The 14,803-nt window shown below is 42.2% G+C and overlaps 7 protein-coding genes across 7 annotated transcripts; 4 read left to right on the plus strand and 3 right to left on the minus strand.

Moving 5' to 3' along the window:
- Positions 1-2: 2 nt before the first annotated feature.
- On the minus strand, positions 3-1,598 carry PUMCH_004994 (uncharacterized protein; the record flags this gene model as incomplete). The annotated part of the gene is made up of 1 exon (XM_063023906.1): positions 3-1,598. The coding sequence occupies one exon, from the start codon at positions 1,596-1,598 to the stop codon at positions 3-5; it is 1,596 nt and encodes a 531-aa protein (XP_062879976.1).
- Positions 1,599-3,833: 2,235 nt separating this feature from the next.
- Positions 3,834-4,553, plus strand: PUMCH_004995 (uncharacterized protein; the record flags this gene model as incomplete). Its single annotated transcript, XM_063023907.1, has 2 exons — positions 3,834-3,837; positions 4,237-4,553. The coding sequence occupies 2 exons, from the start codon at positions 3,834-3,836 to the stop codon at positions 4,551-4,553; spliced, it is 321 nt and encodes a 106-aa protein (XP_062879977.1).
- Positions 4,554-4,858: 305 nt separating this feature from the next.
- PUMCH_004996 (uncharacterized protein) lies at positions 4,859-5,248 on the minus strand (the record flags this gene model as incomplete). Its single annotated transcript, XM_063023908.1, has 1 exon — positions 4,859-5,248. The coding sequence occupies one exon, from the start codon at positions 5,246-5,248 to the stop codon at positions 4,859-4,861; it is 390 nt and encodes a 129-aa protein (XP_062879978.1).
- A 557-nt stretch (positions 5,249-5,805) lies between these two features.
- On the plus strand, positions 5,806-6,504 carry PUMCH_004997 (uncharacterized protein; the record flags this gene model as incomplete). The annotated part of the gene is made up of 1 exon (XM_063023909.1): positions 5,806-6,504. The coding sequence occupies one exon, from the start codon at positions 5,806-5,808 to the stop codon at positions 6,502-6,504; it is 699 nt and encodes a 232-aa protein (XP_062879979.1).
- A 501-nt stretch (positions 6,505-7,005) lies between these two features.
- Positions 7,006-8,457, plus strand: PUMCH_004998 (uncharacterized protein; the record flags this gene model as incomplete). The annotated part of the gene is made up of 1 exon (XM_063023910.1): positions 7,006-8,457. One exon carries the CDS (start codon positions 7,006-7,008, stop codon positions 8,455-8,457), a length of 1,452 nt encoding a protein of 483 aa, XP_062879980.1.
- Positions 8,458-8,963: 506 nt separating this feature from the next.
- PUMCH_004999 (uncharacterized protein) lies at positions 8,964-9,275 on the plus strand (the record flags this gene model as incomplete). Its single annotated transcript, XM_063023911.1, has 1 exon — positions 8,964-9,275. The coding sequence occupies one exon, from the start codon at positions 8,964-8,966 to the stop codon at positions 9,273-9,275; it is 312 nt and encodes a 103-aa protein (XP_062879981.1).
- A 302-nt stretch (positions 9,276-9,577) lies between these two features.
- On the minus strand, positions 9,578-12,196 carry PUMCH_005000 (uncharacterized protein; the record flags this gene model as incomplete). Its single annotated transcript, XM_063023912.1, has 1 exon — positions 9,578-12,196. The coding sequence occupies one exon, from the start codon at positions 12,194-12,196 to the stop codon at positions 9,578-9,580; it is 2,619 nt and encodes an 872-aa protein (XP_062879982.1).
- Positions 12,197-14,803: the final 2,607 nt, after the last annotated feature.

The following is a 14,803-nucleotide window of genomic DNA, read 5'->3' on the forward strand; positions in this document are numbered from 1 at the left end:
ATTTATAATTTCAGATCTCTATCATATATATCTGTAGTACGTGTTTCTAGGTTCCAGAGGTCTTTTGCATTCTGTTGAAGACTTGCGTCAAGTGATTGATCAACTATGCGCAAGCATTTCAATACTAGCTCAATAGGAATTGAGAGGCAAAACAGTGAGACCTTTTCGGTACCGCTCATTTTTTTTGATTCAATGGAGGGGATGTACACTTGAGCATTGCTACAGATAATACCAATAAGCTCTCCTCTAACATTGAATATCCCACCTCCAGAAGAACCGTTCCAGCATGATGAGGAGGATATAGTCATAGTTGGTATCATTGCATCCAGACGGAAGGCATATGTAGTCTTGAGAGCAGAGATATACCCACGAGAGGATAATGGAAGGGGGATCTTGCTGTTCATAAAAAGTCCGTACCCTACAGAAGTGACGAGCTTGTTTTCAGAAGCAAACAGACTGCTACCAATTATTGCTGGAGCTACGAACAGTAGCATTGAATTCATGGTGTCAGAAAGCATGATAAAAGCTAGATCTAGTTCATTAAAGGGGACCTTCACATCAGAATATTCAACAGTAATAGCTGAATTATGAGCTACTATTTCGCCGATAACACCTTTTTCTTCTAGGAGAGGTCTAACGACATGTAGATTCGTGACAATGACCAGATCGGTTAATTTCACGCAAGAACCCCACGAGATACTCTCACTACCCTTCTTTATGCGGACGAGCATTACTGGAGACATCTTGTCAGATTCACCACTTAGGCGGAGGAGGTTACGATTTGGCTTAACATGCAAAGAGAGTCGAGACAAAATTGATTCCCAAGATAGGAATACGGTCAAGTCGCCGTCACCATTGAGCTTTCTTAAATTTCCGAGTACCAATCCTGTCACCGAATTGTCTGCCAAAGTGACAACGCCCCCAGCCATATTGTCTAAATACCTTAAATCACTCAAGCAGCCATAATTTTTGCCATTACTTTCAAGCAGCAAAGCTACGCTTCCGGTCGATCTGAAGTCAGCGAACATACTCGCATTTGATTCGCTGAATGGAAACGACCTTACAGTGACAAAGTCTGAGTTCGGTCTCGAATACGTGAAAGGAGAAAAGTCATTTTTTGTTTCCGCATTGAAGATCTGTTTGAGACTTAGCTCAACCAACTGTACTGATTCTACGAGAGAATTACCTTTAAATGTGTTCAAAGGAAAAAGGTTAAAGCCGTTTTCCAAAGCAAATTTGAGACAGTCATAAAGTGGATCCTTATGAGAACTAAAAACTGGCCGAGTGTATACCTGACTCACTTCATACCAACGTATCACCTCGTGGGATCCCAATTGTGGAGTGGAGACATAGATCTGATAGTCTGATATGTCCGAACCATGGTAAATGAAATGTGTTCTTTCATCAACTACAATCTCGTTATCGACATAAACCAAGTGTATTCCCGAGTATGTTTCTGTTTCATGTTTCGATCTAAGACGGACACATATAGGAATGTATAACCATGACATGTTGCATGGAGACCTGTGTGACGTTCTCCACAATCGTGTGCAGCCTTGATAAGGAATTATGGTTCTGATAACAAAACATATCAACATCCTGAATATTGATTAAAATCAATTTTTTGAAAGAATCTCAAAGCAGAACAAGAGTGAAATTCAAACCGTTTTTTTTTTTGTGCTTTTCATCTCTCGAAAAGGTATCTTTGTGAGTCGAATAAACGGGAGACATACCTTGTGCAATTTCATACAGCGGCACTGATTGAACATGAGTGAAGCCTTTAGGAAGGAGAAGAGGCCGCGCAGCCCAGAGCCCTTTGAATCGAGTATTTGCCATTAATCGCGGAAGGATTTGGAGTTCCCTCACAGCCAATCAACTTGAATCGTGTATGATTGTCTCTTCAGCTAGGAGTAACGAAGTTACAAGTTTACTCATCAATTGTTGCAAAAACTGCTTGTGGTGATCAAAATTACAGATTAAATTTTGATCCTAATCGCACTCCAGAGATTTAATTTGAGTGCCCACGATGAAGGCGTCGACCGTTTTTTATTGCCTCCTGAACAAAACATGGTGAACGAGCATTCACGAATCATACCTCCCGAACATTCCACCAGGAATGCTTGGATTAGAACCTGTTTGTCTGAGCTCGAGTGGCCACAATCTGACTGGATCAGTAGACCTGCCTGTCTTGCTAAAGATCTTACTCCAGGATGTTTACAATGAATAATCGTCAAGTTCGAAACGTGTCCTCCTCTTTTTGAGAAGAATAAAAGAATCGAAAACCGGAGTATTACCGAAATCGCGGCGGCGTTTTCGTCGCATTCAAGACCACCAGACCGAAGTATTTGAATTCTGAATGGCTGCAAAACTACCCTGAAAGACTGCATATAAATGGTACTAGTTAAATCTGTTATCATGCTTAGGGACAAGATCCCAAGATTCCTTTCTGAGAATAGAAAGTCGATTAGAAGAAAGATTTTATGCTCAGAGGTCATTATCTTACACAATCACGCAATATTGCTGCGATCGGTCCGCCGCTTCAATGATTGAACTCGAATCTCTTCTTATTTTCGAGAGTTTGGAGAATAGAGAGATATAACGGATCAATTAAAATAGAAAAACACATTTATACCTATTTAGTGTTTCCATTTAAAAGATTGTGATTAACCCGCATCTAAGCCGACTCCTATGATAGATTTATTGGTTTTCTACAGAATACCAGAGTGAATTTCCTAACCTTTCTTTCAGCTGAATTCATATGATAAACAATATCTCTCAGAAACCAATTGAGACTCATAAATGAACAATGGATCCAACCGCTGTTACAAAATTCAAGAATCAATAAAGCTCGCATAATTTCTTTAAAACCATAATTTAATCTTTTGCACGATATGGTAAAAGGTCACGAGGCGGAATCAAAGTTTATGCATAAAAAAAAAGCAAGAAAAATAGGGGAGTCGAGGTCGACGACATTCTCACATCGGAGTGAGAAACGGTACCTTGGCGAGTTGCAAGCCCCGTCTAAGCTTTATTTGAGATCATCGGTGAGTTGAGAACAGGAAGTACATGTTAGAATCTCGTGTAGCGGAGAAATTTCTTCAAATGCTATCGAATTTTTAAGATTTTCGCAGTGAACTTTCACATTGAACTTTCACATTGAACTTTCACATTGAATATTATCATGTTCATTTATGAATATTACATGACTCGAGTGTCAGAACAGGACGTCATTTGAATGTCCTTTTATACTGGATATTTGGTATAAATAAGCTAATCATTGTTTATTCACATTGACTAGCCATGGATTTTTCAAAAAAAAAAATATCCATTGAAACTTTAAGATAGACGGGTTTACCTTCATTGAAGTGGCTCTTGATTGTTGTTACCTGGCCCATTAGAAAGGGAATTGAAATTAAAAGTCAAAACCTGCTATAGCGACCTAATTTTAAATTTGAATGGCCGAAAATTCAAGTATGACTTTTCTCTTATTTTCTCAAATTGGATTGTGAGGGTTTGACAATGTATAATTAACCAGTTTTCTGGGTACCAACGTAATAACCATCGACATCTCGAAACAAACAAATAAGCAGCAATAGCACCCAGGGATCAGCTTCTTAATTCATTATTTTTTGCAATATCAAATACGACCATAATATTAGCTAGTGCTTTGCAATCTGAGGCTTACATGCAGAAACTTAGGGCTGCAACCCCGTTTCTCACTCGCTCCCTCACAAAAAAACACACTGTATGCAGACCACACATGACTGTGCTCCTCCCTATCATACAAAATTTTTTCAACTCAGAAGTCCTCTACTACAGAACAATCAGTCACAATGGGTATGTGAATGCCGACCATCCGCAAACATGATCAGAATCGATGAACAAAAAGCGCAAACATGAATGAACCCATCAAAAGATTATACCAGCTATCCTATGGAACCCCAAATAGACTCATCAGAATATCATTTCCAAACCCTCCAACAACAAGCCAACCTTTGAGGAACACCTTTGGACCATACGTTTTGACGCATATTACCAAAACAAAACTCAGCAAATTCGCTTTCAATCCAAGGGCTTAGAGTCACATTTTATTCGAGATGAGATGTCAGAGACTGATACTTTGGAAGAAGCACCGAACTTCGCACAAGCACAAGCAATATTCTTTTCGAGGGTAATCATACTTCACTACTCTTTGCGTTTAATTCTGTCTATTATCACAATTTTACTAACATCCAGTCAACGTTCCTAAGCTCAGAAAAACCTACTGCAAGGGAAAGGAATGCCGTAAGCACACCCAGCACAAGGTCACTCAATACAAGGCTGGTAAGGCTTCCTTGTTCGCTCAGGGTAAGAGAAGATACGACCGTAAGCAGTCCGGTTTTGGTGGTCAAACCAAGCCAGTTTTCCACAAGAAGGCTAAGACCACCAAGAAGGTTGTCTTGAGATTGGAGTGTGTCAACTGTAAGACCAAGGCTCAATTGTCCTTGAAGAGATGTAAGCACTTCGAGTTGGGTGGTGACAAGAAGCAAAAGGGTCAAGCTTTGCAATTCTAAGCGCTATCATTACGCTTTTAATACTCCAATACAAAACCTAGTTATAGCATCGTAGTTCAAAAGAAAATGCCTTTTGATCATTTTGAGAAATTTGGTAAACTTGAGTGTCTAGGGCGACTCCTTCACTCGTTCTGTCTTTTGAATGTCTGGTACCGTCGTTTATATTCTCTAATGGTTCTTTGAATCATCTATTGATACGCAAGGCTAGTGTTGTTTCTTTTGATTCTATCTAGGGATTATTTTACTACTTACTAATGAGTTATGCTTCAACAGCTCAATTTTACAAGAGCCATTCGCCGTATCCTTTAACTCTGAGCCAGCTTGAGTTGATCGGACTTCTTAATTAGAAGGAGCCCAAGCTCTCGTAATGGGTCTTCAGGCTGATTTCTGCTAATTTCTCGAAGACCTTCCAAAAGATGCTCTGTCAAGTTCTTGTTCAAGTATTGTCTGACGGACAGACCGCCGACCATCTCATGAACTGGTGGAGTATTGGCAGTTTTACTTTTCTTTGGCTGCGGCGTGTTCTCTTCAGAAGCTTTGCGTGTTTTGGACTCTCCACTTTCAGGTTCTAGGATCGTGGAGCTTTGACTCCCACTAGCCTCTGTAATTGATTTCGACGCGGTGTTCTGGAGACTATTCTCATCTTCGGTCTTGACATCAGATACACTCTCTTCAAATTTAACGGTGTCACTCATCTGAAAATTGTTTCTATAATAAAAAGATTAATGCACAGAGTATGGGGTAGTGCAGTGAATGTCCATTCCGACAATAGGCTCCAGAATTCATTTTGATGAATACGAGAGCAAAAATGATATTCAAGAAATAATACGAGATTGTCGTCTCTGTATTCGATTTTTTTTTATTTCTCCCATGAAGGGCTTTGACTCGTTCTTTAAGATGTAACGCGAATTGGGCCTGCCATGCAATCATAGCCGCAAAATAAATTGGAGCTCAAACAAGCAGTTGATAGAGATTGGAATTCAGAAGATATTTACTGGGCTCTGTTCTCACCTTGGAGTTTGCCTGCTCAACTTCCCATATTCACTGGCCATTCATCTCCTGCAAGTAATTGTCCTCCCTCACAATAAAGCACACCTACTAACTATTGTTCTTAACTCGATCAAAGAAGTAAAGCGTTCATTCCAATCAAACCCAAACATCGACGCGAGCCTGTCCTTCAAGTGGTCTCATAATTAATACCATCAATTACACTAATCCCGAGCTAAACCTATTCTCACACTGAAACCACAATATGGATCCATTTTCTGAAGTTGAACTGGACTGCTGGAGCCAGATCCATTCATTACAACAGTTCGTACAAAACACCACCAGCATAACGGAGGATGCTACTCTAGACTTTCAAAACAACTACCAAGAGCTTCACGAAACCCTAGAAGATCTTCGACAGGCAGTGCACATATCAGAATCGAATCCATCCGAGTTCAGACTCACCTCAGCTGATATTGCCAGCAGGAAACAAGTTTTGGCTCAATTGGAGGCCAAGAGCATTGCACTCAATGATCAATGGACGGGCAAGATTGCAGATCCACACCGCGCTAGACAGATTACATCAGCCAACAATCGAATCAGTCAAGATAATTCTAGAGACGCTCCTGACCCCTTCGATGATTCGGCTAGAATTGATCTGGAGTTCAACCAATATCAACAGCAAGAAATGATCCAGGCTCAAGATACACAGCTTGACTCCATTCACATCACAATGCAAAATTTAAATCAACAGGCCATGCTCATGGGAAGTGAATTGGAAGAGCAAGGTTTTATGTTAGATGATCTAGATCAGGAGCTTGATACAGTTGGCGGAAAGCTTCAAAGAGGTATGAAACGTGTTAATTATGTGATCGAGAAGAATAGAGAGACAGCTAGCAATTGCTGCATCGGAATTTTAGTGGTGGTCCTTTGCATTTTGCTTGTAATTTTGATCGTTGCATGATCTGTACGGAAGATTGACCTCTTGACAACGCTTTGTTAATACCGAACCAGGCCGATTCACAAGTGTAAATGCATGTTTTATCGGAAATGCGCAATCTATTTTTTCTATGCCTCCATACTCTTGATTGTCATAGAGTGAGGTACATATACTAAGATTTGAAGAAATGTCCATTTGATACAACAAAAGTTAGAATCGCAAAGCTCAGCTAATTTACGAGTGGGTTTTAAAAACTGATTTTGAATGCAGATACAGTGGATTTGTTGATAGCGGGACCTATCTCCTTTCTCGAAAGTTCGTCCCTGCTACTTAAAATTCATCACCCCATCTTAATTTTAGATACGCACAAACACCTGATTTAACCACATGGGTAGAAAAAAATCAAGGGTCAATCGATGATATCTGATATTTAATACAATCCCCACTTTTTCCTGTAATATATTTTTCATCTTTTGTTTTTGATATACGAGACACTTCCGACAGTTTGTAATCAGCAGTCAAACCATGGATCCAATTAACAAATTCGTGGAGGAAAACTCCAAGCATCTATACTCAGGAGCCATTGTAAAGAAGAGTCACCTTGGTGGATTCGGCATTTTTGCAACCACGCCGATCAATGATGGAGAGATTGTTCTTCGAGTTCCCCAAGACCGAGTCTTCGACATTCATACACTTCAACAATTGCGCAATGTATTTGTGGAAGCAGATACACTGGGAACTGTGAAGGAGGTGCTTCGGATTATTCTTCAATTAGATTTCGAGATACTGGAGACAGTGATTATCTGGTGTTACTTGTGTGCCTTCGTCATTATAAGAAACGACACGAATGTTCAATTGAGTAATGTTGAGTGGATTGACTCTTATTTAGATGTTTTACTTAGTACTGAAACCCTCGACATTGATGAATCGGTGCTGGATTCGCTGGATGCTCTCGTTCTTGAAGTAAAGAATCTCAAAGCCAGTGTCCGCAAATCGTATGACGAATTGGTAGGCAAGTACCCAGATACAACGAAATTGCTCCGATTTGAAGAGGCATTTCAACTCTTTCAGGCGGTCAGATCGAGAGTGTTGGAAATTCCCTGCGAAATTGAGGCAAAGAACAACGAACCAGAGGTCAAGCAGAGTGAAGATTCCGATACCACACATTCCGCAGACAACATAGACGACTTCCAAACCAACATATCATTGGTTCCTGTTTTGGATTTTGCGAATCATTCTTTTGAAAACAATGCAGTTTTTGATGTCGATAGGGCCACTAAAGATGTCCTACTTCGTGTCATCAAGCCCGTGAAAGAGGGTGATGAAATTACAATATGTTACAGCCCGATAACTGAAGATATGTCACCACGTTTCATGAATCTGTTCTTCACTTCCTATGGATTCCTTCCAAATAGGGGCTACTTCTCATGGCACATGGAGCACCTCAATACTGTCATGAACAAAAAGAATCAATCCGAATTTATTAACTACCAAAAGATTGCTCAATGGCTTCGTGTTCCTTTAGAACTCAATCTTGAGGTACATAGAAACGGAAACGTGACAGCCAATCTGGGTGACTCAATATTTCCACTTCTCTTCATTCCTGACCTCAAATATAACGCCGATTGGCGCCTTTGCAAAGACAAAATATTTGAGGAGCTCAGTTCAAAAGCGGAAGGATCAGCCGATGAATTCGTAATGTGGCTCGAGGAACAAGAATCTACTGGCGAGCCTATCTACGGGATTGATGTGGCCTACGGGGTACTTTTTGAAGGTGAGCCAGTAGTGGTAGACAATATCTTGAGCCAAACCGGCTGTCTGTCTGACGAGGCAATTGATGCCCTAGAGCTGTTAGCAATGAGAATGATACTGGAAATTGTCGGCGTTACAATCCAATCTGTTCCAAAAGTTCTGTCTCGCATGCTCCAGCAGTACTTTCACGATAAGAATGATATTTTGAAACGTTTTTTAAGCTAGTGAAGTCGCCGAGACTGACCAGGGCCCTATCCACGGGAATCAGATACACATAAACACCAAGGAACCCTTTCACACTAAAGCCTATAATATACAAACATTAGACCAAACAAAACCGGATTCGGGTATTTTGAAACATAAAACAAATTATTAATCAAGGATGTAATGAGCAATCTTGGCTCATGATCTTACCTATTTACACGTGATTGAGCGAGATAATCAATACAGCATTCTAAGCTTGAACATACGGTCAAAAAGCAAAACGCAAAAATAGAGTAATAATATTCATGACAAATTAAGTGTCACTTCTGTCAACAATTCTTCTAGAAACTTCACTGCCTCGGACTCGGAATTTGTAAGCCAAGGCCCAGCCGCGAAGCCGCGCAGCCACAGTAGTATAAAAGCTGCATATTCTCCGCGTTTTCTCAACAACCACTTTTCATTCAATACTTGCACGAGTTTCTCCACCGCAAGACTACCCTACAACTTAATTCAAACACAAATCAATAATGGTATCTCCAGTCCACACTAAAGCCGAGTTCGACGAGGCCTTGAAGCACTCCGGTTTGGTTGTCGTCGACTTCTTTGCCACCTGGTGTGGTCCTTGTAAGATGATTGCCCCAATCTTGACCAAGTTCTCCCAGGAGTACACCCAGGCCAAGTTCATCCAAGTTGATGTCGACCAATTGTCCAGTCTTGCTCAAGAGTACGAGATTTCTTCCATGCCAACTATCTTGTTCATCAAGGATGGTGCTGTTGTCAGCAAAGTCGTCGGTGCTCAACCGCAAGCTATCAAGCAAGCTTTGGCCACCTACGCTTAAACTTGTAGGATATAGTACTTTATAGATAATGGAAAATTAGAACACTTTCTTAATTATCAGTAGAGAAAGTTTAGTATGCGGGCTGCATTCCATTGGGTTGAGAGTCAGTGGACAAAAGCGTATAAACTGTTGTTGCTCAAGTCACCGTATTATTTGCACAAATCTCCCTACATGGTTTCCCTAGGCCCAAAATGCGTGTTTTGTTACATCATAATCTCTATTGATCCATAGCTTATCCCCTACACGTGATTTGAACACAAACTGTATATTTATCCAAATAATATGTTATTGAAATTCAAAAATTACTCCATTTTGATGTAAGAATTACATCTTCTTTTACCCAAAATGTATCGTATCATGATACGATACAAAAATCCATACTGACGAACTGTTTGGACCATCAGCACACGTTGGCGCCTGAAAGCATCCACAAGTTCAAAAATTGGATCGCGAGGAAGTTCTGGTGTTCCATTCTCTTCTAGCAAATTAATGAGATGGTCAACAACACAGAAAACTCCTGTTCTACCGCAGCCAGCGGAGCAATGCACCACCGTGGGGATTTGAGGGAGAGTGTCAACAGAGGCAAGTATCTTTTGCTTCAAAGCCAACATCATGAGAATATCATCAATCTCAACATCGACCGACATATCTTTCCAAGAGTCGTGGTGGAGTTGAGTGACACGGTGTGGCTTAGCGTCGTCCACTACCACGGCAAAAACTCTTGAAATGATTGGACCTATGGACTTCACCTCTTCTATTGATACCCGAATCGTGTGGCATCCTGATTGAAATTCACCACCTCTCCAATACGGGTAACATTTCTCTGACCCGTTCTCGTATTCTGCTGTCAAACTGACAATAACCAATGCTCTTTGATCAACAATGCATCTCCAGAAATCTCCAACTGTTTGGCTCATAGGACCTTGCGTAGCAAGGTAATTTCCCTCACGTATCAAACGCTCTTGTCTACTGCTTTCGCCAACATACAAAGATTTGCAGCTATTTGCAGGGTCAAGATGAGAGGCATTAATGTATTCACCTTCAGAATTGCTTAACAGATCGGTATTAGGCTCAAACAATTTCACACGTGAATGATCAAAGAGAAAGATATCCTTGTATCTGTTCTTATGGCCAAAGTCTAGTCCGGAACTGATAGAAGGTATAATTTCACCAGTCTCCTCCATGATCTCTCCCTCATGAGAGCCAAATGCTCTATTGAGTCTCTCCCTCTCCCTATTCTCCAAAATGTTAAAGTCGGCTCTAATTTTGCATTTGTCAGTCACGCTGGAAGCAAGCCACTGAGGGAGGAAGCTCAATTGAGACGGGTCGAGCACAATTGCAGATAGTTCGTCCTCTGCACAAGGCGCCATGGAGGTATTGAACACTTCCTCGTTATGTCTAATTCTAAAAGCTTTCGAAGGGAGATTTTGTGGCAAAAAGAAATTCGACAAGGCAGCGCAAGATGCAGAGCCCGGTTGAGACAGTCCAGAAAATCCTGGTGTCGAGTGCGATCTAACAGCCTTTGTACTCTTAAGTAGATTCGGTGCCAATTGGCAAGTCAGATCAGTATTTTCTTCAACTTCACCATCCAATTTTAGTTTGTCCATGTCAATCATGTCCGTGCTGCCAGACATTACAGATGCAGGGTGTTGCAACACCATTGCATCGAATGCGCCATCAATCAAGATAATAGATGGGGCTGCTTCAGAATCCCAACATGAAAGGTCGATGAGTTTTTTGCACATGTAGAGCAAATTCGAGGAGCTGCTGACGTTATCGTAAACAATCAAAGTAGGCAAACCATATTTACCTCCTGAAACGGTGTCAATCTCGGTATCGTTGGATTGGTTTGTTGAATTTGAAAGAAGATAGTTCTGCAAAACTAGGTTCTCATAGGCTGGAAGGGAATTGATGCATTTTTTAAGATTGAAATTTTGTCTCTTGAGTAGAGTCAGTGGGAGACAGACATTAATTGCTCCAGTCAAATGAGATTTCACATAATCGGTCAATGGCCTTATGTCGATTGGTAAAACATTTCTCAAAGTGGTTTTAGGATTGATCTCGGCGTCATGAATTAAGTTGGCAACTTCAAATGGAGACATGTATGAAATTGATGAGGAAAGAGCCAAAATTGCTTCACGAAAATTGGTCTGTGTTGTTCTTTTCGCCTGTTCCGATTTCAAGCCATTGAGAAAGGATATCTCGTGAATTGGTGGAAACGTTGGGGCAGTTACCTGCTTTCGGAGCAAAGGAACTGAGCCTGCCCTGATTTGGTTAGGCGAATTGTTAAGACTAGAATTTCCAGCAATATGTGGATACTTATGTGCTAGCTCAAAATGAGTTCCGGTTGATGAATGGGGAGGCTTCCTGAGAATATCCGGACGGGCAAATTGTGGCCCAGTTTCTTCCTTTTGATTTGGGACTTGTCTAGAACTCATCGTAGCTTGAGTGCTTGCTCTACGTGGCATTGTCAACGAGAGCAGGAGGACATTTTTGCTGTTACATGGTTGTGTGGGTATAAATTTCTCGTTCAGCTTGTCGTCAACTAGCGTGTCCGTTGAATGGGAAAAATCTTGAGCGGTAAATGAGCCCAGATGACTTGAAACTGCAGTGGATACAGAGGTTAAAGAACTGATGGAGCCAGCGCCATCGCGAAGTGAAGGTTTGCGGGGAGAAATGAAGGTTGAATTAGACTTGACCTGAAGAACAGGCAGGGCGAACGACATGCCGAAATAATCACATTCACGAGACGCCAGAGTGCCATCTGCGTTAGAAGCCATTGCCAGTGAAACATTCAAAGATTCCGACAGAATACCGGAGACGGTGGGAAATCCATAGCCCATCAGGGCCATTTGTGCTTGTGTAGAACCGGGTGACTCTAAAGGAAATTTGTAACCGCCACATAGCGGAGACGAGCTCATGTCTATGTATATATGTTCGTCAGAGAAAGGGACCTATGCAAAATCGACTGAAATTCCAGATCAAAAATATGATGGGTATATGCTGACAAAAAAGAAAGGCGTAGTTCTTCCGAATCTTTATATCAGATCCTTAACGGCTGATGACGTTGCTCGAGCCGAGTGTCAGTCACAAGAGTGCTTAGCCAAGCGGACTTCCTTTCGCCACCGACGCTTAAAATAGAAGTGACAAATGTATGAAAATATCAAACACAAGGAATCAACTTCAATCACGTCCTCGAAATATAGCAAGGGGCTTAGATTGTCGTACTCGATCGGGTGGTAGGTTGATTCCAGGAACTTGGCTAAATCACTAAAACAAGGAATCGCAAAGGCTCGCTTTTCAGAGCCTAGGCAGGACTACAAAACAGTGCAAGAAATGAGCACCAGGCCAATACGGGATCGTCTGGGGCAGAGTTAGGCGCGGATTCGCGTTGTACTCGAGACGAGCTTTTTTTTTCCACAGTTAAAACCACAGTAGGAGCGACCCAGTACACGAGGATGTAAGGGTTTTTGCAGACAAGGGCGGCTGGAAAGATGTCTAAATAGATGTACAGGCAAAGGAGGCCAAAGACAATGCGCTGCCTGATTATCTTCTACGATATAGTGTACAAAAAGAGAGAAAGAAAAGAGATGAAGGTGTGGATTTAGCTCTAAATGGTGGTCAGTGATGGAAGGAAATCATTACCGCAGGACAGGAAAAACCTAGGCCCGCGCTTACACAGGCTCCATCTGCTGCGTGACATCACACGCTGTGCGGCGGTCCAGATTAGGCCAAAAATAGGGCCGCGACTGGCGGTTAACCCGGGAAGTGCGAGCCTTCTGCACATTGCCCAGAAGGGGTTGTGTATCTAACCCTTTGGGGGCTGCATGTAGTGCCGATTTTCTGCGAAAGGAGGACAGGTCTACATATAGTCAGATAGTTGTTGCGTATAGCTTCTTCTGCGTTTCAGTCGCTGGGCCGTTCAGCCCACTGGTAGATTTGAAGGATAAGGGAGAAAAGGAGCTGAAAGCAAGAAAAAAGCGGGCATTTTCGCGTGCTTTTGAATCTGCTGACGGGACACTGATAATTTGCGGAAGCTGCCATTGTATTGATAAGAAACTGTTTAGCAACACTCTCCATCTGTTCTCTGATTCCGCATCGATTCAGCACAAGCTTCTGCAGGGGCACCTAACGGCCCGCTAGTGACGGGACAGCTGGGCACTGCACTTGCGTTTGCATCATCTGCGTCTGAATCTCCCTCGACCATGCGATCCAGCACTGTGATGAAGACAAGGTTGAAAGAAAGCTCATAACGGGCAGCGAAATACTCGATTTAGTAAAGGACTCAAAAATACAAAGGGATGATTTTTGCGCAGTTCTATTGTGCTTGGCTACGCGAATCGCTCCAATTGCTAGTTTGGTATGTACTTTGTCGTTATAGATCTTGCCATGTGGTGCGGTTAAGGGGGCTTGATCGGGAAATGCATGCCATTTGCGCTTGTAGGCCCAATTCCACCTGGTGGCCCTGAAATCACCAAATGCTGTCAAGGCATGGGCACAAAACTTTGCGTCCAGGGGAATATGGAATTTCGTCATATGCTACCGCCGCAATGTTCGATGATAGCTTAAATCTGGGATACACCTGGCCAACTGTCCCGGGGTGGTAGTACAGAGGGACGAGCCTACTACCCGCATAATAAATTGAGAATGGCCATTGACGGGTCGAGATACGCAATATGACGCAACGCGGAAGTTAGTTGACATTCCCGACGCTATTCGGGATGCTCTCATTTTCTTGGTACAAGGCGATTGCAAATGTCTCAGATTTGAGTTCCGGTATTTTGCTCTCTAAGAGATCTTCAGAATGTCAGGCAGTTGTCTGGAGGTCGTGAATCGAGTTCCGATGGTGAAGCGAACAGTTTTCGGATGTACTCGTGTTCTCTCTGCCCTCATCTTTGCCTTTGCTATTGGTTAGACTTAACAAACAAGTCAACCACCTATTCGTAGATAATTCTGTATAAGGGGTTTTGTTGCTATGAGTCTCCAGGTCATAAATTTCGCGTTCTCCTTAGAATCGTGAAGCCTGTGGAGCGAAAGGGAAGAGGATTTAGCAAGTTTGCGTTTCAAATATCACTTGTCAGCAGTCCGGTTAACCAGTTGGAGCTTTGTTGCCCACATGTCTTGTTGTTTGATTCTTTTCCCCGTTCCTCTCTTCCCATTCAGACGAAAAACAGCCAAACAATCGATCTTGTGTGCAGGATATGACTGGTTCAACAACCCACGCACGGTGTGTTCTCTTGCAGATAGTGACGGGTGAACATCACCGTTGGTACACCGTGTCGGAGTTAAGAACGGTCTTTGGCCAGACTTGGCCATTCGCTTTTGCAAGCAGCCACTCTCCGCAAATGGCTTAATTGGTTGTAGTGCAATTGAGGCATTGGCATGTCTATTAGAAATTTTGCGTATTGTTCAGCATCGAATCCAACTACAGTAGCCTTTGCGCTCGGCAACGGCATTCTTCAATTGATATTAATTCACTTGTGCGCCCGTCCCACACCGTAAATCGTCAGGAGTTTTGGGCTGAATTC

This window comes from Australozyma saopauloensis, chromosome 7 (assembly GCF_035610405.1).
Source record: "Australozyma saopauloensis chromosome 7, complete sequence".
Classification (NCBI taxonomy): Eukaryota; Fungi; Ascomycota; class Pichiomycetes; order Serinales; family Metschnikowiaceae; genus Australozyma; species Australozyma saopauloensis.